The sequence below is a fragment of the Mirounga angustirostris genome, unplaced genomic scaffold (genome assembly GCF_029215605.1).
Source record: "Mirounga angustirostris isolate CCGP_5_RB_7025 unplaced genomic scaffold, mMirAng1.0.hap1 SCAF_13, whole genome shotgun sequence".
Lineage (NCBI taxonomy): Eukaryota > Metazoa > Chordata > Mammalia > Carnivora > Phocidae > Mirounga > Mirounga angustirostris.
This window is the reverse complement of record NW_026991721.1, coordinates 27,122,084-27,144,181: the sequence shown is the minus strand read 5'-3', so window position 1 is coordinate 27,144,181 and position 22,098 is coordinate 27,122,084. Positions and strand designations below refer to the sequence as shown.

At 48.7% G+C, this 22,098-nt stretch overlaps 1 protein-coding gene across 1 annotated transcript; it reads right to left on the bottom strand.

Moving 5' to 3' along the window:
* Window positions 1-4,700: 4,700 nt before the first annotated feature.
* PAX6 (paired box 6) lies at window positions 4,701-18,018 on the bottom strand. The gene is made up of 9 exons (XM_064576620.1): window positions 17,653-18,018; window positions 16,568-16,783; window positions 15,634-15,799; window positions 9,545-9,703; window positions 8,974-9,056; window positions 8,626-8,776; window positions 8,424-8,539; window positions 5,490-5,640; window positions 4,701-4,786 (listed from the first exon to the last, which is right to left on the bottom strand). Exons 1-9 carry the CDS (start codon window positions 18,016-18,018, stop codon window positions 4,701-4,703), a joined length of 1,494 nt encoding a protein of 497 aa, XP_064432690.1.
* Between the last annotated feature and the right edge of the window lie 4,080 nt (window positions 18,019-22,098).

The window sequence follows — 22,098 nt, the reverse complement described above, 5'->3', positions numbered from 1 at the left end:
GTTGGGTTATTATTTTAATAACTCTAACCTTTTTCTTACCGTGTCGTGATTCATTTTATACAAACACACAATGGGACAATTATATAGCATTGGACTCTGAAAAGGAAATGTGAGGTCATCAGATATGTAAATTGCTTGTCAAAAATACTTAATAGGTCATTGATTTACTACCCTGGCTACCATGTCTATAAAATTAACACCCAATTACTAGTTAATATATGCTTTGCAAATAGATAAATACTATAAAAATTGAATGTGCATATTTGAACCGTTATTTTAAATACAAAAGAAACTTTTCAAACTCAGTAAAAGTGCATGTTGAACAATGATCGTAGCTGAGCTTTCCAAAATGCAGATCCAAGTGCTTTGTTGTTCTGATTCTCTAGGCAGGCTTTGCAAAAATAAGCTACAGAGGGATATATATTTTTGTTTTCCTCTGATAAAAACCCACTCTAAAAATGTGTTTTCCTTTCTTCTGGAAACATTATCAATTATCCATTTGCTAATAACTTACTACCCAAAAATACTGGTCTTCAGTAAAGCTACAGTAGGTATACAGACCATTTTGATACATTATGAACTCCATTAACAGATTTTTCTTTTCAATCATCAACTTGTCTCAAAGATATAAATATTTAAGTAACAGTGCCAAACATAGTATTTGAAATGTCCTCATGTCTTTTAAATGTTTCTAAAACTTCATAACCCTCTCTAGTATTCATTTCTTACACTAGATTTGCCTTTCTTTAACATGAGGTAAATATTTTGACTACCGCACCCAGCTCTCAGGTGCTGAGGTTCTAAGACCTGAATTTCTTTCTAATAGCCACCAGGAGTTTTCCACTTTTCTCTTCCTCTTCTTCCATTTATTTTTTTATCTCTACCTCCAGGATCTGCAAATACTTACACTAGCCAAAAAAAAAAAAAAAAAAAAAAACCCACTTCAAAAGGAAGCAACACTCTTCATGCAATCAATTCCCTGTCTTTCAATTTTAAAGACTCAGACACACGCATACACATACAAAAGGGAAGGGGGGAAACCCCTATTCATTTGTTTAGAGCCCATTATGAATGTCATTTCTAAAACATCCTCTTAATGCTTTCCAAAGATAGTCACCATCAACACCATCAAACTTTAGTACTAACCCTAAGCACTTGCACTTTGAACTTTAAAAATGAGCAGTGAAATCATTTCAGGACCAGGCAAAAAATAAAAACAAACAAAAAACGCCACAGAGGAGGTTTTTGCTTGAGAAACAGAAAAGGGAAGGGCCTTGGGAAGCCAAACATTATAGAGAGAAGAAAAGCATTTTTTTTAATCTTGTTAACATTAAGGCCCGGTGCAAAAAGAAATAAGCAGGAGAATATAGACACCATGCCAAGATGGCAAAAATTCACAAAACAAAGCTAAATCTTACTACTGTGTAAGTGAATTTGAGGAAACCTAGTTCTGATGGGGGCGGGGTGGGGGGGAAGGGTAGACAGAAATGACTGTGAGCCACATCAAGAAGCCAGTTGTTTACCAGCTTTGGGGGAGGAATATTCTGGAAACTCATTGTAGTAAAAAGCCGTTTTTTACTCAAAGTAACTTGAATGTTTCCTATTCAAACACTCAGCTCTAATTCTGTTCCCCTGGTCTCCCTAAGTCCGTCAAGTTGAGAGAAAAATCGTAGGCTGTGAGCCTTGTGATTCTACCGAGGCCAGCACAGGTAGGTGGACGGGCACCATCCTGGAAGATGGCATCAGAGCATCCCTGCAGCGTTCCCATGGATAAATTATATAAATATACCTATCAGTAAATAAAAATAAATTATTTCAACGACGAGTACAAGGCCACCTCCGGAGCCCTGCTTCCACATGCTGGCCCCGGGGGAGCGCCTGGAGCGCCATTCGGAAGGACGGCTCATCTCCCTGGGGTGAGGGCAGAAGGCAAGGCAGCCGCTCTGTCCTGCTGGAGCCGGGAGCTTCTGCAGCTGAGCCTCCGCTGCTTGAGACGAAACCAGGCTGTGCCGCGGCGCCCTGGCAGCCCTGACCCTCGGAGGACACGGATACGTGCCCAAGCGCGCGTGCGCTCACACGGACCCTCTGCACACAGCGCTCCACCCCCCCTTCTCCCATCCCCGGCTCCAGCACCCAGAGCGCCGCACCCAGGGCTCCGAAGTCTGTGCTCTCTGCACCACGGAGCCGTGGGCCAGGCCTGGCTGCCTGACCCTGGCCCACGTCGGAGCCAGTTGGAAAGTGTCCCTCCTCGCAGGGAAGAAGTGAGCCAGCCAGCAGCTGCAGCACGCACCACACAGCCCTTCTCTGACAGTGCCCTGGGCACACGTCCCTCGGGGAATCGAGGCTGCAAAATGTCAGGAGGTAGATGTATCTGCACGGGCAAGTGCGCCGACCGAGCGCCCGTGTGCGCACTGCAGAAGCGTGCAAGCGTGCAGCGAAGGCTGACACTGAATCCACCCACATGCACACACACCTAAAAACCGCAATCAACCGAGGAAGGTGTCTCTAAACGTGCAGCAACTCTGCTGCAATACAGTGATTAATACCTGGCATGCCACAGAGATGAATCACAGCTATGTGTCCCCAAGTAAGCCCTTCGCCAGAAAAGAGTGGATGGTGAACTAGAAGGCTCTTTCCTGAAGCCTCCAATTAATTTCTATATTTCTGACCGTTTGCCTTTGGGGATTCAAAACAAAACAAAACAAAAGAGCAGAGTACAATTCAGTGGAAGTGTGTCTTTGTCCCCAGAGCTTTCTGCCTGTGCAAGCATTTCATGGAGTCGGCCAGCAGCCCCAGCCTCCGACTGAACTTGGCGGAAGAGAACTTATCTATATTGACTTATATGTTGCACAGAACAGACAGAAATAAAAGTCTCAGACGGGCCCTTTTTCACCCAACAAAGGCTTATTTTTTCCCCCTCCTTCGCTGGGGCTCAAGCACTCCTGCCCTGCGTGCTGCCACTTTAAACATGATCAGATCTGTGCTTCATTGCAAATAACAACTGACCGACAATAGGCCCTGCTTCATAGATTTGGGAATGTTTGGCTTCAGCTGCCAATGACTGAAGGCCTTTCGCTCCCATCGGCCAGTCACAGTCCGCTTTGTTGTTGTCTGTTGATGTGTCTGTGCTCATTATTCCTTGACATGCAACATCCCCCCTCCACCCTCCAACCATCCACCACCGCACAGAAAGCGAGATTCAAATGGGAACAGCTGTAGTGGTTCAATGGGAAATGATGCCTCTTGTGCAAAGGGGAGGGAGAGAGGAAAGGGAGAGGACCTATTGGAGAAAGGCGACAGCTTTCAGAGAGTCCTGTATAAGAAATCTACTTTTGAATATACTTCAGTGAAATCGCTGTTGAAATAGGCCGACAATGGAAATCTGCCCAGATTGAAAATGCCAGCCCTAATTCCAAAGACAATTCCTAGTTAATAGCTGTTGCATTTTTTAAATCATTTCTAGACTTTGAGCTTTTGAACTAAATGGCTAGCTGGGGAATGTGACCATTTATGTGTACGTTGTGGGTACAGATGGGCACAGATCTACACAGAGCTCTAAGTGGAATTTTTTTCCTAACACATCTCGAATTAATGAAATGATAAGAATTATTTCTTTAAGAATTAGTGTATGTATGAAAGGAACCGTTGGTTTAGAATGATAATCTAACATGGAAACAAAATTTGTAACACCACACTATAAGGTTAAAAAGAAAATAGTATAATAAAGGAAATACAAAGGCTTTGGCATGGTTCTTACAATCAACAATGGTTAATTTTGATATGTAGTTGTGAACAACTTCAAAACACTTAAGTTTAAAACTCTTGCAAGCACTTTTAATTGATTAGGAATGAATTCTAGATGCACAAAATGATTGGACTGTGAACAGTAATACAACTATATCTAAGAACAATTAATTTTTGCTGGCCAAAAAAGAAACGTATGATTGCATGAAAATGTGTATAAAACATCTATAGAGTATTCTTGTCAAATATAAATGAAATTAACTTTATTATAGAAATCATTCTGAGGATTTCTAGGGAAGACAAATACTTACATTTTGACATAAAACAAATTGGATTTTATCGAAGACACACTCTACCTTTTAGCTATCAACTTTTTTCTTCCTTGAATTTATATCTTACCCTTTTTTGCACATAAACTTCATCTGTTAACAACCTTTGGAAAACCAACAGATATTCTTACATAAATCTAGTGCATGTTGTTCCAGGTTTAATTATATGCAAAGGAATGATACAAACTTGGAACATCAGTCCATAAACTATGAACAGATGGGTAGAAGTATTTGATATATCTTGATAAAACTCTTAAATTCGTGGCAAAGCTTGTTGATCATGGTTTCCTTTTTTTTTTTTTAAACAACTTCATGACCAACACAGATCAAACATCCATCCAGTCTACGTTGTTCTTTTTTTCATAACATACAAATGCCCATTTACAAATAATACACCAAAATGAATAAAAGTTTGGATACCAAAATGAAGATTTGTTCCAACTGATATCGTGCCTTCTGTATACAAAGGTCCTTGTTTCAAGTCCATTCCCCAGTGGTACAATACAGGACACAATTGCAGAACTGAAGTGCTTCTAATAGCCATCTTTCTTTCCTTCCTGAACGCCCAACTGTTGTGTCCACATAGTCACTGACTGAATTAACACAATATATCCTTTTTTTTTTTTTTTACTGTAATCTTGGCCAATACTGAGACATATCAGGTTCACTTCCAGGAACTTGAACTGGAACTGACACACCAGGGGAAATGAGTCCTAGAAGTGGATGAAAGAAATAGCCATGTAGAAATTCCCTTCGAGAGACAAGCACGGAGTATGAATTTATAGGTTAAAAAATAATCTCGAATACTCTCTAATGTTCTAACTGTATTTTTAAAAATACACAAACAGAAGTAGCACCTTCAGAAACCAGAGAACATGTTTATACATATCTATTCAATCCCAAGTCCTCCCACACAAAAGAGAAAAAAAAAAAACCTCCATTTGTTCGTATGTTTGGAACTTCAGCAATACAACTATCTCTGGAAAGCCCTCGTGGTACTTCTTCATTTGCAGTGAAAGGCAGGGAGGAGTTGGGAGGGTGAGAAGTCTTCTGACAACACTCACCATGCTGCCCCCTCGCTCGGGCCCTCACCCCCTCACCACTGAGCTCTGGCTAATAACCTCTCTTCAGAAAACTTACATTCTCGGGCCTTGTCTTCATAGACAACTTCTGTGACCAAATTCAGGAAAAACAACTTTGCTTTTTGTCTACATGGTATCAGGTTACTAACTCGCTTGACTGAATTTCCCCCTTCCAATCAGTTTTCCCCAGAGAAGTGAGCAGCGAAGAGTTAAAACACACCGTGACACAAGGCCAGGAGGTTCTTTTGAGGTGCACTTTGAGTGAAGGGCGATCACCTGGCAAGAGAAGCTGTGAAGGCCACCTCCGTGTAGCCTACAGGGAACGGTGGCTCACCTGTGGAAGTGGTGCCCGAGGTGCCCATCGGCTGACTGTTCATGTGTGTCTGCATATGGGGGGGGGTGTACGTGTCGTAACTCCGCCCGTTCACCGAAGGGCTGGTGGGCAGCATGCAGGAGTACGAGGAGGTCTGGCTGGGGACTGGGGGCTGAGAGAAGAAAGGCAAACCAGTGGTTACCGAGCAGCACATCCCACGGCCACATCCCCAGGCTCTCTCCTCCCCGGGAACCGTGCCGACAAGTCGGATCATTAAAGATGCCCTCGCGTAAAGTACTGGAATTCCATAGGATAGCTTGGCAATCAGGCCTCCAACTAGGCCTTCCACTGATCACTGCTAGAGTAAAGTTGCCTAAAAGTACTATGCATTCAGACAACTGTCTAGCTAGATGGTGGGCACTATCCATAAAATTAGTAGGGTTTTTGTCCATTTTTATCTTGGACCTCTGCCGGCATCTTCAGAGAAACTATGGCATGAGGACTTCCATTAAAACACCGCCTCTTCTGCAAATCCAATCTATTTGGGAATCTAGTGACCCCCAAATCCTGTATCTCAAGCTTTGGGCAGAGACCTGTGTGAGGAGTTCTCTAGAAAGTCTGCTTCAGAGACCCTGGGAGCCCTTCATGGTTGGACTCATGGGATTAAAGATTCTTTGAAGAGGCAGATCAGTAATGATCTCAGATTAAAATGATCAGAAGTATCAGTAAATATCTAGCCCCATCCTGAGAATTAGCTGTGACTTCCTTATAGATCTAAAAAACCCAATTTTTTAAAAAAGATTTTATTTATTTATTTGAGAGAGAGAGAGAAACAGCGTAAGAGGGGAGAGGGTGAGAGGGAGAAGCAGGCTCCCACTGAGCCGGGAGCCAGATGCGGGACTCGATCCCAGGATTCCAGGATCATGACCTGAGCCGAAGGCAGTCGCCTAACCAACTGAGCCACCCAGGCACCCCCAGATTGGGTTTTATCCATAAAATTGGGTTTCTACCCTCTAACTGTTTGGTGGTACTGAGGAGGTAAACCTTTCTCCTAAGTGAATAAGAAATACACAGTGCTGAGACAAAATCTCTCATGAGCTCACATGGACCTATTCCAGGGCAGCAAGATTGGGATGAATTAATAGAAACATAATGCCAGGAATAAGGGAAATGATAGTACTACCACTCTGTTCTGCAAACTGCAGAAATGTGTAACATTTCAAGAGTCACCTTCTCAGAAAGGGTGACCCACTAGAGAAGGTTCAGCGGAAGACACCCACCCTTTGTAAAATCATTGAAGATTTTGGTCAACAAGATGAACTGTAGGACAGACAGACCAACACCCGCCCCCCAACTCCAAAATTCAGAGGGTAAATTTTCTCTGAACAGTAGAATTATTAATAACTTTTTAATTTTCTTTATGCTTTATGAATGTATGTATGTTTTGTTTTGTATAAATTGTGTAACTTAAAAGTTCGTGTTTGAAATAAATTGACCCCACACCAGTCTATAGGTGGAAACAACCTTAATAGAATAGTAGCACCTATGTAATTGCTTCTAAATATTTTCTCATATATAAATTTTGTTATTTTGGCAGAAATCTAGATGTTGCTGTAATTTGCAAAACTAAACAAGACATTCCGCGGCCTTATTAAAGTCAGAGGATGACTGCTAACATCAGGTTCAAAGAGGCAAGCAGGCCTTGAGGGCCCTGCCAGAATTTCAGCTTGCATTTGTTTCTAATTCCCAAAATCATTTCCTCTAGGCAACCTGACTTCTGGAAAATTCCACAGCAGTTGTAGTAATACCAACCAATGGGCCGGTAATCCCTTAAGATACATTAATTGCACTATGGCTACTAATATCCAGATGCAATAAAAATCAGCATGTGAATAAATTCCTCTGAAGTTGCCTATCTAGCTGCTCCTATTTTAGTCTGAAGACTGTGAAACATTTATTTTGCTGTTATGTGGAGTTGAAATTCATCAAAAGACATTCAGGGGTGAGTAAACAATCTGTGTAACCCCAGCACTGTTTGCAGCCGGGGCTCAGGCTGGCCAGTCTCACGCCATCCGGCATCTTGCAAGTACTGCACAAACAGGAGTCCTGGCAAAGTCACCACAGAAGGCCCACTAGAAGACCAGTTTTTTTCCCCATCAAGAATCCATCCAGATCCAAAGCTGTAGTCCACCCCACCTGCCTTATGCAACTTCCATCAGAAAGGGCTAGTAGCCTAGTACAGGGCCTTGCACATGTAGGAGCTGATAACCGTTCACAGGAGAACTGAGAGTAGAGGCAGGTTGTTATACCAAGTGAAGACCATCAACGTATCCAGGCAGCTAGCATGCCACAAACTCATTACGTAATTCATGGCAGAGACGTGCTAAATTTTTAGCAAATACCTCTATTCCTTTTTTTATTGTAAGATATAGAAAGAAAACTCACCATTCCTCTATATTAAAGTATATCCTACTATGCAAATAGAAATCTTATTTCTGATCCTTTTTTCCTTCCTCACTGGTTCATCACATATACTCTAAATAATATCCCAAAATGCGTACACAGGTTATGTGATCATTAATATGAACACATTAATATAAACCCAAATTTACATATACTAACCCCTTACTATCGAATAATGTGCCAGGATTATTTCCACTTTCTGGTAGCCAAAACATGCCCCATCCCCACCCAACATTACCAAGCTACCATTCCCTCTGAGCAAAAGGCAGATTAACTTGGTTTTTATGTTTTCTTCAGAGCATGAATCCATCAATCCATCGATCCGACTAAAAGACTGGACTGACTGTTAAAACTTGACCGGTGAAGCCTATCGCTGCGGTGAGCAAGGCTCCCTAGGGCGCGCGCGGCCGGGGAGGTCTGCAGGCCCCGACCCCCTCCTCACTACTTCTCGCAGGCACCCGTTCCACGCGGGCGGTCAGCGGCCTCACTTACTTGCATAGGCAGGTTATTCGCCATGGTGAAGCTGGGCATGGGGGGCAGAGCGCTGTACGTGTTTGTGAGGGCCGTGTCTGTCCGGCCCAGCATGGAGCCAGAGGTGAAGGAGGAAACTGCAGGAGAAGGACACCACAGTCAGGCCGCGAGTCAGAGGCAACAGGTGCGGCGCATTTATGAGGACTATGAATATTCCAATTACCAGGCGTGGTGGGTTGTGGGATCGGTTGGTAGACACTGGTGCTGAAGCTACTGCTGATGGGGATGTGACTGGGTGTGTTGCTGGCCTGTCTTCTCTGGTTCCTCAGCTTTTCTTCTCTTCTCCATTTGGCCCTCCGATTAGAAAACCATACCTGGAAATCAGATGGACCAGGTCAGGCCTGTGCTCAACCTCCCCCCTGGTGCCGCCACTGCTCCCCACCCCCAGGCCCTGTCCCCCAGGGGGCAGCAAATCATTTAGCAGACTGAATATTCCTTAGGAGCGCCTTGGTCTCCAGAAAGGGCAAATGCCAGGCGTCACAAAGCATGAAACCGCATGGCCCCTGGGTACCTGTATTCTCGCTTCAGGTAGATCGATTTTGGCTGCTAGTCTTTCTCGGGCGAACACATCCGGATAATGGGTTCTCTCAAACTCTGAAAGAGGAAGTTGAGTTTTCCATGTTGTGCCAGAACTACACAAAATGTGTCAACCAAGCCCCGGCTCAAGCTGGTTCCTACCTCCCCATTTCTGTCACCTCCAACCACTTCCCTTAAAAATGCTGCCACCACGGGGCTTGACTGTACTTGAAAGAGCTATCCCACCAGAACCAAGTTAAATTTTCTTTGGAATGACATTCATTCGAGGACCCTTCTGTGGCCTGAATTAGCCAAATCATCATTTTCTTCTTTATGAGAAGTCAGACTCTTAGCCTTTGAATTATGGGTACAAGAAAAGAAGAAAGAAAACACACACACACAGAAAAGATGCCCAGGGGAAGAAAAAAAAAAAAAGGGGGGCAGAAAGAAAAAAGAAACCTTTTCAGTCCTCTATGCAAAGGGCCCTGGCTAAATTTAGCTCTTTGTCCTGAAGATGGGGCATTCAGTTTGATTTACTGCTTCTCTACTTTGAAAAACTCCATCACCTTTCTCCAGGGCCTCAATTTGCTCTTGGGTAAAGGATGTTCTATTTCTCTGCAGCTTCCGCTTCAGCTGAAGTCGCATTTGGGCCTCATCTGAATCTTCTCCGTTGGAACTGATGGAGTTGGTATTCTCTCCCCCTCCTTCCTGTTGCTGGCAGCCATCTGGAACAAAAAGAATAGGACAGTAAGAGAAATCTGGAATAACTTGGAGTCTCCAAAATCTGGAATAACTTATAGCCGGGGTAGAGCCATAAACTCCAAGAACATTCTGACGGTCTCACCAGGACATTCCCTAGGTCACTAAGTGTCTCCTAATAAAAGACATGAGCAACATACGTTACCTTTCTTTCTCTTTTTTTTAAATCAAGTTTTTATCTTTTTATCTGTTTTTGTCAGGAAGAGACTGTACAATATAGACATTACGGAGTAACAGGTTTTTGAAGAACAAACGAGCACTGAAGTTTCCAATTCAAATGGTCTCATAACTAACCTTGAGTCCCAAATGCCCCGCTCAGTTCCCTTTCCCTACAGAATTTATTTACCTATAGCTCTGTTGGGAAAATAGAAGAGTGATGTTCAAGATTTCAGCTGATCTATAATCAGTAATTCCTATCTAATCAATTAGATGTTGATAGGTTTGTAGAAAATGCTATTAAGAAACCAAACCAAGCTTGTAATCTTTTTAAAAAAATATTTATCTAGTTTTTATTTGAATTCTGCACAGTCAATTTCATTTTAAAGGTTGTGAATTTAGAAATGCTCGCATTGTTCTGCAGTTTTATTCAACTATTGTATGAGTGCGCTTTGCCTTGACACCTATTACGAGCACAGCTGTAATTATATCATCACCAAGAACAGGCTATAATTGCTGAAAATGGAATTTTATATTTAGATAAAAGGACTGTCCATTCTTTGTAATGTGTTGCACCAGAGAAAAGTAAGATTTCTTTTAAATTTTTAACGTGTAATTTTAAAAAAGAAATAGTAGAGAGTTCACTAACTAGCTAAATATGCTATGCTGCAGCTGAGTCCTTGGCATATCATTTAAGTGGTACATTTTTAATTAGGGCATTTCCACCACTTTTAATGTAATTTCTATCATTAAACAGGGGAAAGTTTTATTGCTTTCCCTTGCTGCTTGGAGGGCAAGATGTACACTTGGGCTAGCTACATCTTGCCTTACCTCTTGCTCCTGAGGCCACAGCCTGTCTGAAGGGAGGACTCAGCCCTCACCGGGCCTCCAGGGCCACTGCAAACTGGGTCCTGGGTCTTAGGTCCTGAGGCTCCCAAGGGATACCAAAAGGGGCTGCCCCCCCCAATCCTAGAAATTTGGCCAGTTGGGGGGGGAGGGGCGTCTTGGTGGGAATCGACTTGGCCAGGAATATCATTTATAACCAGGAGACAATAGGCAGCGCCTTCAAAGAGTGCAGGGAATTGTGACAAGATCTAGTGGGATCTTTTCAGGAACTTTGAAATGTTTTAAAACCCCAACTTTCCCCCCCATTTAAACAGGCGGATTCATCGGCACTGGCCACCATATGGGCCCTTGGAGATCTATTGAGATGACCACCAACACTTGAATAGCGAGGGGCTGCTTTTCAGCGCCGCACAATGCCCCGCGAGTAAGGGAAACTATTAAACTCCTGGGGCAGGAGCGTTGGCAAACTTTCGTGGGCAGAATTTCGAGGCCACAATGAGCCGGACAACAAAAGGATTCTCTCGAGGCGTGCAGCGGGCCACATTGTGTTACAAGAAGCCCAGTCAACAGACTTTTCAGTGAAGTGTGTTAACCCCTCTGCTCTGCTATCATTAATCACTGTCCGGAGAGCGGGCGCCTCAATGCTATTTAGGGCGCTTGGCTGGGAGGATGGAGGGTGGATGGGGGGCCAGAGCAGGGGGTGGGGGGAGGCAGGGAAAGTGGATGGGGACCAGGCGGGCTTGTGTGGGAGGGGCGGATGGGGCAGGCAGGGAGGATGGAGACCAGGTCTGGGGTGGAGGAGCCAGACAGGAGGGAGGATGGGGGCGAGGGGGCGGGTTGGAGGGGAGGCAGGAGGGGGCGGAAAAAGATGGAGGAAGAAAGAAGGCTTCAAAGACACAGAGACCAGAAAGGTATAAGAAGGACAGAAAAAAGTGCTGAGGGGGAAAAGAGGCAAGAGGGTCTAAGGAGACGGAGAGAAAGGAGAAAAGGAAGACAAGGGAGAGACAGTCACTAAATAGACCGGCTCTACTCTGGGTCTTCTTGCGCTACTTCAGAGAGGTAGGGGGTCTGGGGAGGGCTGCGTAGCTGAGGGAGACGCTGGACTCACGTGTGTGGGCACAAGTGTCTGTACTAATTTACTGCCCCAAGTTTCCAGGTGACTTTCCAAAGTAAAAAGAAGAGTCCCCCTCGCCCCCCCCCCCGGCCATTTTCAGATTCAGTGAACGGGGAAGACTTTAGAAATAGACCTTTTTGTCCAGTTAACTAGAAACTAGGCCTGTGGGTTATTCCTTTTGGAAAACACAAAAATCTCCGACCAGCCGACGTTTAGGGACTGGGGCGTTGAGGAGAACGCAATCCTATCTCGCAGGAGTGGGGACTGTGCCTGCCAGGTCGCTCATGCCCGCCCCAGTCCTTTTTCTAGCATATGTGATCTCACCAATTAGATAAAGCTGCCCAGGTTTCCCTCAGAAGAGCCCCGCAGATAGCATTCTGTACTCTCGTTTGCTTCTCTGACATTTTCCTAATTTTAAAACTTGGAGATTTGCACGCTCTCCTCCCCCCTCCTCCCCCCCATCTCGCTCTGTCTCGCTGTCTCTACACACAAACGCAGGCGTGGCTCTCACTTTGGAACTGACATTTAAAGGGTAGGGGAAGTCAATGGGGATAGAGAGCCCTTTGGGGGGGCGGGGGGGGGGGCGGAATTAGAGGCCGGTCAGGAGAAACCCGGGGCGACAGGATCCCTCCACGACCTCGCAGAGCGGGCGTGCCCCGCTGGAAGTTTGTTCGCTACTTTCAAAGTAACAACTGTTCACAGCCGGGCGCTGAAGGAGAGGTCACTCTTAGATTGGGCGCCCCCCTTCTTCTCCCCTTTAGTGGATTTACCTTCCACTCTTAAAGCTTTTAACAAAAATAAAACTAAAAGTTGGATCTCAAATTCTCCAAATGATAAAGCTAAGTGGCAGACAATTAAGATATCTTCTTTAAAAGGCGCCCCCTCGGAGCGCGCAAAGAAGGGGCCTTCAATGGGCGCCGTCCACCTTCCAGCCTAATCCGTGAGAAGGCGAGTGAAAGCGCCTCCCATTATCCCAGCCCCAGGACCATCTGACGCTGGGGATAGGATTTGTTTCCTGGAAGAAGGAGAGGAGAAAAAAAAAAAAAAAAAAAAGACGCTGGGAAATAAAATCATTCCTTAGTTTCTTAGTGTCTTAATCAGTGAGGCGGAAAACAAGCAAGAAAAGATAGCAACCCGGTTGCGGCACCTCTTCAGCTCTGGAGCGCGGATCAAAACATTGTAGCATCTGTTGAAAAGAGACTGACTAAATCCTATAGAGGGCCTGGGTATTATGGGGGTGGGGGTGGGGGGGAGGAGATAAGAAAAAGTGTCTCCGTGATCCCTAAAACCACCAAATCGCTGGAGAATTGGGGCTGGATAGAGTTGTCTCTTGTTGTTGTCAGCCCACGTCGTCACGATTTTATTCACCGCCGCATGGCGTTGATCAGATGGAAACCATATTTGTCTCCCTCTGAGACCTAACCTCGCCTTATGCTTTCGGAGTAATGGACTCTTTAAAACCCCAAAACGGCTTCCTGGGCCGGGAGAGGGGGCGAAGGAGGGAGCGGGGCCTTCTTAGCACCGACAGGTCTGAGGATTCCCGGGGCGCGTCGGCCGAAGCCCGCCACCAGCTCCCCGCGCCCCCCACGCCCGGGACCCCGCCCGGGTGGCCCGGCGCGTCCTGCCCCCGCCGCGGGGGCGGCGGTCGGCGCCCGCGGTCGCCGCATCCGAGTGGGTTTCTTAAGGGGGCGGAGGGGCAATTGGCAGTTGGTGAGTCCGAATTCTCCAGCTACTGGGCGCCTAAAAGTTAAAAGCTCCTGAATTAGCGCCACCTCCCGCCGCAACCATCACCACGGGGTCCTTGCGTGAGGCTCTCGCTTCCCGCCCTCCAGCTTCCCAGGACGGAAAGCTGCCCTAATCGGGCGCCACCTCTGGTGGAAACAGAGGGGCTGGCAAAACTGCTGCCCTGGGCTTGTGTCCGGGCTCTGGGAAGCAGGAGGGTGGACGTCCTCTAGGCCCCAAGCTAACGTGAGCCCTGGCACCGAGGGGGTGGAGGCTCTGGGCTCAGCCCTCCCAGACCCGGCCACCGCGCCCCGCGCCCTCCCCAAGAGTTCTCGGACCCTGGCGGCCAGCCTCGGCGGGGGAGGGATCACAAGGACCTCCGGTTTGCTGGGGGTTGGGGGGCGGGCGCTGGGGAGTGCCAAGTTCGGGTGTCTCTTGGGTGTGTCCAGGGTGCGCACGTGGGACTCCAATAGTTTCAGAGGTCAGGTGAGGGTGTGGTGGTCCACACTCAGCCCTGTCACTCCCTGTCATCCCAGGCGGCAGTGGGCCTGGGCCTGCGGCCGGAGCGGAGGCAGCGCCTCCTCGGGTGTGCCCGCCGCACCCCGGGAGGCCGCGGGGTCGGGGCCGGATCCGACGAGAGGGCCCGCGGGGTCGCCCCGGGGAGGCCGGGCCCAGCGCATCAGGAGGCCTCCGCCGGCCCAGCGGCCGCGCTGGGAAACACTGAGCGAGCGCTTTGCTCCCTATCTTCCCAGTGTCCGTCCTATATTGTTTTCTGCTCTTAAAACTGACATGTCTAATTGGCAATTGGTGCCGAATCGTGTCCAGAGGTCTCTTGTGGAACATTTCTACAGCTGTCTCCTTCAACTAGACGCTTATTCATGTCGCCTTAATGAGAAACAAAACGTTCTCTAATGAGCAATTACAGAGCGACAGGATTGTTCCCATAACAAATTCTTGCGAGTGACAGAAGCATCCTTTGTACCAGATATTTCGCATACTGTTACCGATTTTCCCTTCTCTAGCCCGGCTCCGTGGAGGCGCGGGGCACCCGGAGCGGGTCCGGGAGCGCACTGACGCGCGGGCAGCCCCGTCGGCGTCCCCGCGCCGCCGCCCCCGGCCCGGAGCCCCCAGGCTTCCTCGTGCTCCGGGGAGTGAGACGCCACGTCCCATTATCCCGCATATTATCTCCTTGTCACAAGGACAACAAATACCGATTAATCTTCGGAGTAAACTGTTTCCTATTCTTGACCAAGCTACCTCGGGGTGTGTAGGGGAGGGGAAAGCCAACCGGCCCCACCCCACCCCCATCTGCTCCTCTTCCTCCATTCCTTCTCACAGATCCTGCGACGGTCCAGATTCCTTCTCTCCTCCCAGCCCCCTCCTCCACCCCACCCCCCCGCCCCAGCCAGCGGCTCCAGACACCCCGCAGGCCGGTTCACAGTATCCTCACCCCACCCTTCTGTGCAGTCGCCACCCACAGAGGGTGAGAACTGGGGGCCCAGGGAAGCGGAGGGAATCCGAGATGATGGGGTTGTTTGAGTTGGGAGCCCACCACTTCCAGTGCCCTATCCTGTGCTCCGCCCTGCATCTCGCTGCTCGCCCTTTCATATGCACCCTACTCATAGTCACATAATTTGTCAATTACGGCAAAAAGCAAAACGATACAATTATGTTTACCTCGCAGTCTGTCAGTGTGTTAACTTGTCACACTTCTACAGCAAGGGGGCTCTCCGTGCATTTTAATGGCAAATTTGAATAGGGCACCACACAGCTAACTCTTACACACGCACATATTCCTGCCCATAACCTACGCGCGCACACGCACCAGCCACATTCTTACTACTCCTGACATCCACCACCCTCAAATTCGAAGGCCAATGAGATAGTTCAACAAATACTACCCTCATACAGGGCAAGTCAGTGTGTCCCAAGCCTTTAAAGAGTCTCTCCACTACGTTCTTCCAGCACAGAAGTGAGGAGAGGGGAGAAGTTGGGGGAGAAGTTGGGCAAGTGGCTCCCTATCTGGAGACTTTTGAGGGTGAGTGCTCGGGTTTTTACCTTGCGTAGGTTGCCCTGGCACAGAAGTCCCCGGATACCAACCCGGGCGGGTGCCCCAGCTTCCGGTCTGCCCGTTCAACATCCTTAGTTTATCATACATGCCGTCTGCGCCCATCTGTTGCTTTTCGCTAGCCAGGTTGCGAAGAACTCTGTTTATTGATGACACCTGCAAATCAAACCAAAATCAAACCAAATGGTAGCGTCTCCCGAAGACAGCTGCCCTATCTTCAGTCCCCAATTCAGCATACCCACTCTCTTAAAGAACGACCCTTAACACGTTAAAACACACACACACACACACACATACACACACAATCAAACAAACTCCCAGCCATCCTGGGACAGTGGGTGGATTTGCAGAGACATTTTGGACAGAATGACAGCCATCACTTTGGGCGTGGAAACTGGGTTGGGCAGAGAATGCGGGATGGAGAGGGCATTTCTTCCTTCACTGCTGCTGGATGTCTGCGGTGACCTAATCTTTGTTAAAAGACTTCCACAAAAAAGACTATGACTTGGTTTAGAGCTCTCTTTCACTTTGTTTCATATTAGGGCAGAAGTGGACGTTTGACACCTGAAGGAAGGTTCAGGCAGTCTGAATTGGAGGAGGTTAGAATTTGGTTTTCATTTTCATTTTCCTTCTTGATCCAAGGGCCTTTGCCTGAGTGCCTCCACCCTCTACTTTGCAGCATGCAAATAAGGTGAACAGCTCCCCACACTTGACTCCCATTTTCCAGAAGATCAAAAAAAAAAAGGTCAGTGTCCTCCTCTCAACACCCCCAGATACAGAGGTGACATAGGTGGAGCAGGGAGGGGACAGAGACAGAATGACACTGGCAGGGAGGAGGTGGGTAGGCAGGTGAAGAGAGAGATGGTAGAGAGGAAAGAGCATGGGGCTTAGGGCAGGGAGGGGGAATGTGATCGGTGAACTTACACTTGGTATGTTATCGTTGGTACAGACCCCCTCGGACAGTAATCTGTCTCGGATTTCCCAAGCAAAGATGGACGGGCACTCCCGCTTATACTGGGCTATTTTGCTTACAACTTCTGGAGTCGCTACTCTCGGTTTACTACCACCGATTGCCCTGGGTCTGATGGAGCCAGTCTCGTAATACCTGCCCAGAATTTTACTCACACATCCGTTGGACACCTGCATAGGGGAAGTGGACAGAAAACCACATTATTAATAATTTCAAGACAAAAATAAAATTGTTTAAGTATGCATTAAACAATGACAAGCTTACGTTTTGATTGTCCAGCACTTGGACTTTTGCATCTGCATGGGTCTATAACACAAAAATATACCTTCAATGGTATGAGAACTTACTGTAGAGAGCTTTTTTTTCTTAAAATTACATTTGTAGCCCTAAAAACTACAAATATGATGATACTTTCAAACAGTTTGAACTAAAAAAAAAAACTAATTTAAAAGTTTTTTTAAAAAAACTGTTTTCTTAAACATTTGCCTGAAGATGCATCAAAACGAAGTCAGATTAATTTTTTTGTGCTGACCTTGCTTAAAGTGTTGTTATATTTTAATGAGCAAAAGAGGAAAATAAACTAAAATTGTACTTATTTTCCTTAAAAAAAAAATGCCCAGTTGAGTAAATGTGAGTTAGGTAGGGAGGTAAATAGCATTTGCCTTTTAAAATCAATATATATTCTTCATGAATATGAAGAATGCAAACAAATATCTCAAAATCTGAGGTGAGCATGGGATGAGGGAAAAGAGAATGAAATTATGCTGGTTTATACAACTCAGCTTATATAGTTCATAAACTGTTACCACAATTAATGTTTTTACCAAATGAAAAGAGAAAGGTGCTTGGTTTTTTTTTTTTTTTTAATTCACACACATTTTTTTTTTTCCTTAAGCAGATGAGTTATCTCATGTGACTGACCCAGGTTGAAAGAGATAGGGAAGGATGTTGGAAGGAAAGGGGAAAGCGGGGATGGCAGGGGAGTGGGGTAGGGACTGGGGTGGGGTGGGTGAGGGGGTCCATAATTAGCAGCGTTTACAGTAAGAAATGAAGAGAGGGCGTTGAGAGTGGAGGGCCGCAGGGGCGGCGAGTGGGGCGGCGCCGGGAGGATCACCTGCAGAATTCGGGAAATGTCGCACGGCCGGGCCCCGCTGTGAGCTAGCTCTACGATCTTCTGCCGGGTGGAGTCCGGCAGTGGCCGCCCGTTGACAAAGACACCACCGAGCTGATTCACTCCGCTGTGACCTGAGGAAAAGGGAGAGGAGAGGAGAGGAGAGCAGAGCAGAGCAAGGAGGAGAGGAGAGGAAGAGGAGTAAAGAGAAAGAGGAGGAGGCAGAGGAAGGAGAAGACGAGGAAGAGGAAGAGAAGACAACCACAATGCATCCTCAGCTCCCTGCCAGAGCATGCCAAGCTCAGCAATCGGGTCCCTGCTATCGATCAAAAACGACAATGGGACCACGCAACCACGCAGGGCAGCAGGCAGCCCAGCCCAGCACAGCCGTGCTCCTGCCCCCCGACTGCAGGAGCACCATGCAGACACCTGCCAGTGAGCAAGAACACACGCACCTCACTCCCGCTCTCACTCCTGCCGTGCCCCAGCCCACTTGCCCCTCTTCATAAACATCCCAGCCAGCCTCTGAACCCACAAGGTGCAAACAGTCTTCCAAAAAATATCCTCCCAAAGATCCCCTCTGAATGTCACGGCAGAACGTGCGTCCTACGGAACCCACACTCAATCTCCAAAGTCTCTGCATTGTTGGAACTGTGATAGCAAATCCTACAGCTCTTCAGCATTCCCTTGGACTCCAGACCAGAAACATTTGCTGTCACAATCCAAACTTTGGCGAAGGCACAATCACCAGAGTTGAAAAAAAATTACGTGTATATCTATTACGTTACGTTACATTACATATATATATACATATATATATGAAGAGATGGGAAGGGAGTAGAGAAGAACCAGAGCAGCAAATCTGTGGCTGGTGAACCCCAACCTGCGCATCCAGTCCAGAGCCCCAGATCGGCTCCAAACACAAAGTAGTTCGGCTTGCGGCAGAGGGGCCGAGAGCCTGGAGTCCATTCACCCAGCTTGCTTTACTTCCACTGCTAACCTCGGCCTTCCACACAGCCAAGCACAGATATTAGCAAAAAGTGACAGGAAAAAGAAAGGAGCACACCACAGTGTCTTCTAGCCCTCCTTTATCTTGCTATTCTCACCACCTCACCCCCATTGTCTAATCTCAGAGAATAGAGAAAGGGAGTTAGCACCTCTCAGTAGCCTCCTCCCCAGTAACCACAGGCACACAAATAAAGCCAATTGCCAATTTCCACTTCCTTAAAAATCTCCAACCTGCAGCCCAGACTCTAGAGAGCAGCCCTTCCAGGAGAAGACGTGGCTCCCTGCTCAGCTCCCTGCTCTCTCCTCTCCTCTTCTCTCTTCTCCTTGGAACCTCTGATAAATTGACTCCAGGAGCCTGAGCTTCTTAGCAATAAATAAGCTCCAAATATAGAAGAGGGGGGAAAATATGATGAGCCTCTCTGACATTTGTCTTTAAAATAAAACTAGCTGCACGTCAAGTTTGAGCTTAATTTCTGGAAATAGGCGGAAGTCGCTCCGGATCATGCATGGAAGGCTAATTGAAAAGATCAGTCGGGGCGCTTGTGGCAGCCTTGTCACTTTGTGACAGTGCTCCGCTCCGGGAAATTGCATCGTCACGACAAACGGGACCGTGATAAAACGACCCTTTCCGTCCCTATTTGTAGATCACTCAGACGAGATTGAACCGCACTCGTTTCCCCTTCGAGGGGAGCCGCGTTTTCAGGGTAGCCAAAGGCTTGGGGCGGAGGGGGGGCCCTCACCGACGGGGGCGGGGGCAGAGCCTCAACTCGATGAGAAGTGACAGGCGTTTGGGGGATCTGGGCTCCGGCCGGGCCCAGCGCGAGCGCGGACATCTCGGGGACACCGCTTCTCCAACAGAGCTAGGCCTAGTCCCCGCTTCCGGTTTCTCCTAAGTTCCCTTTATCGCCTTCCTTTGCCTCCCAAGACCAATCTACTGCTCCAGCTGCGGAGCCTTCCCTTTGGGCAAAGGGAGCCTTCCCGGGAAGCGAAAGGCTGTCCCAGAGAGAGACCGAGGAAGACTTTCCAAACTTCACGCGCAGCCTGGGCAATTCCCAGTCTGTGCCTGCCAAGGTGTGTGAGGCCGCCTAATCCGAGACTTCCCTCCTTCTCCCCCCATTGCAAAAACTAACGGGCCGGCCACCTCCGCAGCGACCGCCGGCCGGTGCTCGGTGCTCGCCCAGGGGACGCCAGGGCCAGGTTGCCTCTGCCAGCGTCGAAAAGGCAGCGAGGAAGCGCCGCTCTCAGTTCCCCTTCAGAGGTTAAGCCTCAATCATTGTGTCCCTTCCCTGGGGACGGCTGGAGCTCTCGCCCAGTGGCGATGATTATGCGCCTAGAATTCGACCGCGAAGCATCTAATAGGAAAACATATGGTGTCAATTTGGATGCTCTGCGCCTCGCGCACACCCGGGAGCGAGCGGCACAAAGCCCTGCAGGCCGGCCCGCGACCCCGCGCCCCTCGGGGCCTGCAAACGCTCAGAGCCGCGCGCCCCGGCCGGAACCGGCCCGAGAGCCTACGGCTGGGGAGGCTGAGCTGCAGGGCGAGAACCCAGCAGCCAGGAGAGGTGGGCAGAAGCCCTTGCCTCGCCAAGGAGGGTCCCTCCCGGGCCTGGCAGGTTCCGCACAACTAACTCGCCCTAAAGCTCGCCACCTTTGAGTCCCCTCGTGCGCTTCGCGCCCACCAGCCGCGGAAGCACCTGGGGTGGCTAGCGCTTCCAGGACACATGGATCGGGCATTGGAGACCCTCCGAAGTCTGCAGTTCGCCAAGGGAAGGTTGCTAGAAGACAGGCCTTTCCGCACTCCTACCACAGCTGAACCCTTAAATCGCGTCCAGACTCTGCACCTCACAACCCAGGCCTAGTTTCACTGGGTCTCCAGGCTCCCAGGCCCGGGCTCCAGACTAGCCCTGCCACATACCAGCACCCACGGACTGAGCAGGAAGGTGGGCTGGGGCCCAAGGGGCCTGGGTAGAGAGAGGATGGGAGGCACAGGAACGAGGAATCAAAGGCACTGCGGGCCTGGAATGATCAGAACCCGCATAGCCCACCAGGGCAGGGCTTCTCCAGCTCCAAGGCTCGATACCCACTCTCTTCCCAGACCCAGTAAACCTGCTCTGGCCAGTACAGCCCCAGGGTCCCAGTTTACCACCTCCCCCCGACCCTCCCCCCTCCCACCGCAGGCCAGGGTGCCCCGCTCCCTTTGCCTTCTAGGCCCAAAGCTGGGGTGGGGGAGGGGAGGAGCTGTCCTGAGAGTGACTGGGGGAGGGGAGCCCCCCACCCCACCCCGCCCGGATGGCGGAGACATTCAGTCTTGGCTAAACCCAAAGGGGCCTCCTTCTCCTCGCGCAACTAGGAGAAGCCTCCGCCCCGCCCTGTTCAGCCCAGCCTCTCTCTCTGGGGTCAGAGCCCGGGCAGGGGCGGGGAGGGGGGTGTGAGTTACAGGATTTGGGGGGGGGGGGGATGGGGTTTCTCTACCTCAGCTTCGCAAACTCTAGCGGGCTGTCCTGAAGGGCCCAGCCCCTGTTCTTCCAGGAGCGAGAACAGCAGAGCAAACGTCCTCCCCTCTCGGGTTGCCGAGCGCGAAGGGGGGCGCAGCTGCCTCAGGTCCCCGGGCCTCTTCCCTCGCGCCAGACGGCCTGGCCAGCGTGGACACCGCGAACCTCTGCGCCCGCCCTCCCCTGACCCGCCGGTCCGCTCGTCCCCAGCCCGAAGTCTGAGAAAGACCAGAGGCACTTACTGTTCTGCATGCTGGCGCTGGCTGGGGGCCACGGGATCCCACGGGGTTCGAATAGGGGGCTCTGTTAGCAAGAACATAGGCGTTAATCCTGGGCCCACGCCAGGTAGGCCTACCTCCCAACAGAGGATGACCTGGAGCCAGGACAGCAGAATGCCCCTTCTTGAGGAAATGATCCACTCAATCGCTTGGGGCCATCTGAGGGGCATCCACCTCTGCCCTCCAGTGCATGCAAAATCTACCCTTTGGGTTACAAATAAAATACTCCAATATTCCCAAACTGTTTTCCCCAAACCCCCTAGTAGTTCACTCTTGAATCAGAAGAAATGACCCAATTTCGATTTTTTTTTTCTTCTTCTTCTTCCATGTGAACAACAATGAAGAAGTATTTCTGACTCTTTCAGGTTTTGGAACCCAAAGCAGCCACCGCAGAACTTGCCTGAAATCTGGGATGTCTGTCCGCTCTTACAATAAAAGGTCTCACACATCTGCGCACCCCTAGTTAAAGTCTTCCCCCTAAGACAAAACAAAAGGAAAGAAAGGTATGTCAAACTGTAGCTCAAAAGCATAGGCCCATGGGCTCTCAGAGCCACACTCTCCGAAAAACACAACAAAACAAAACATGCATCTAGGGC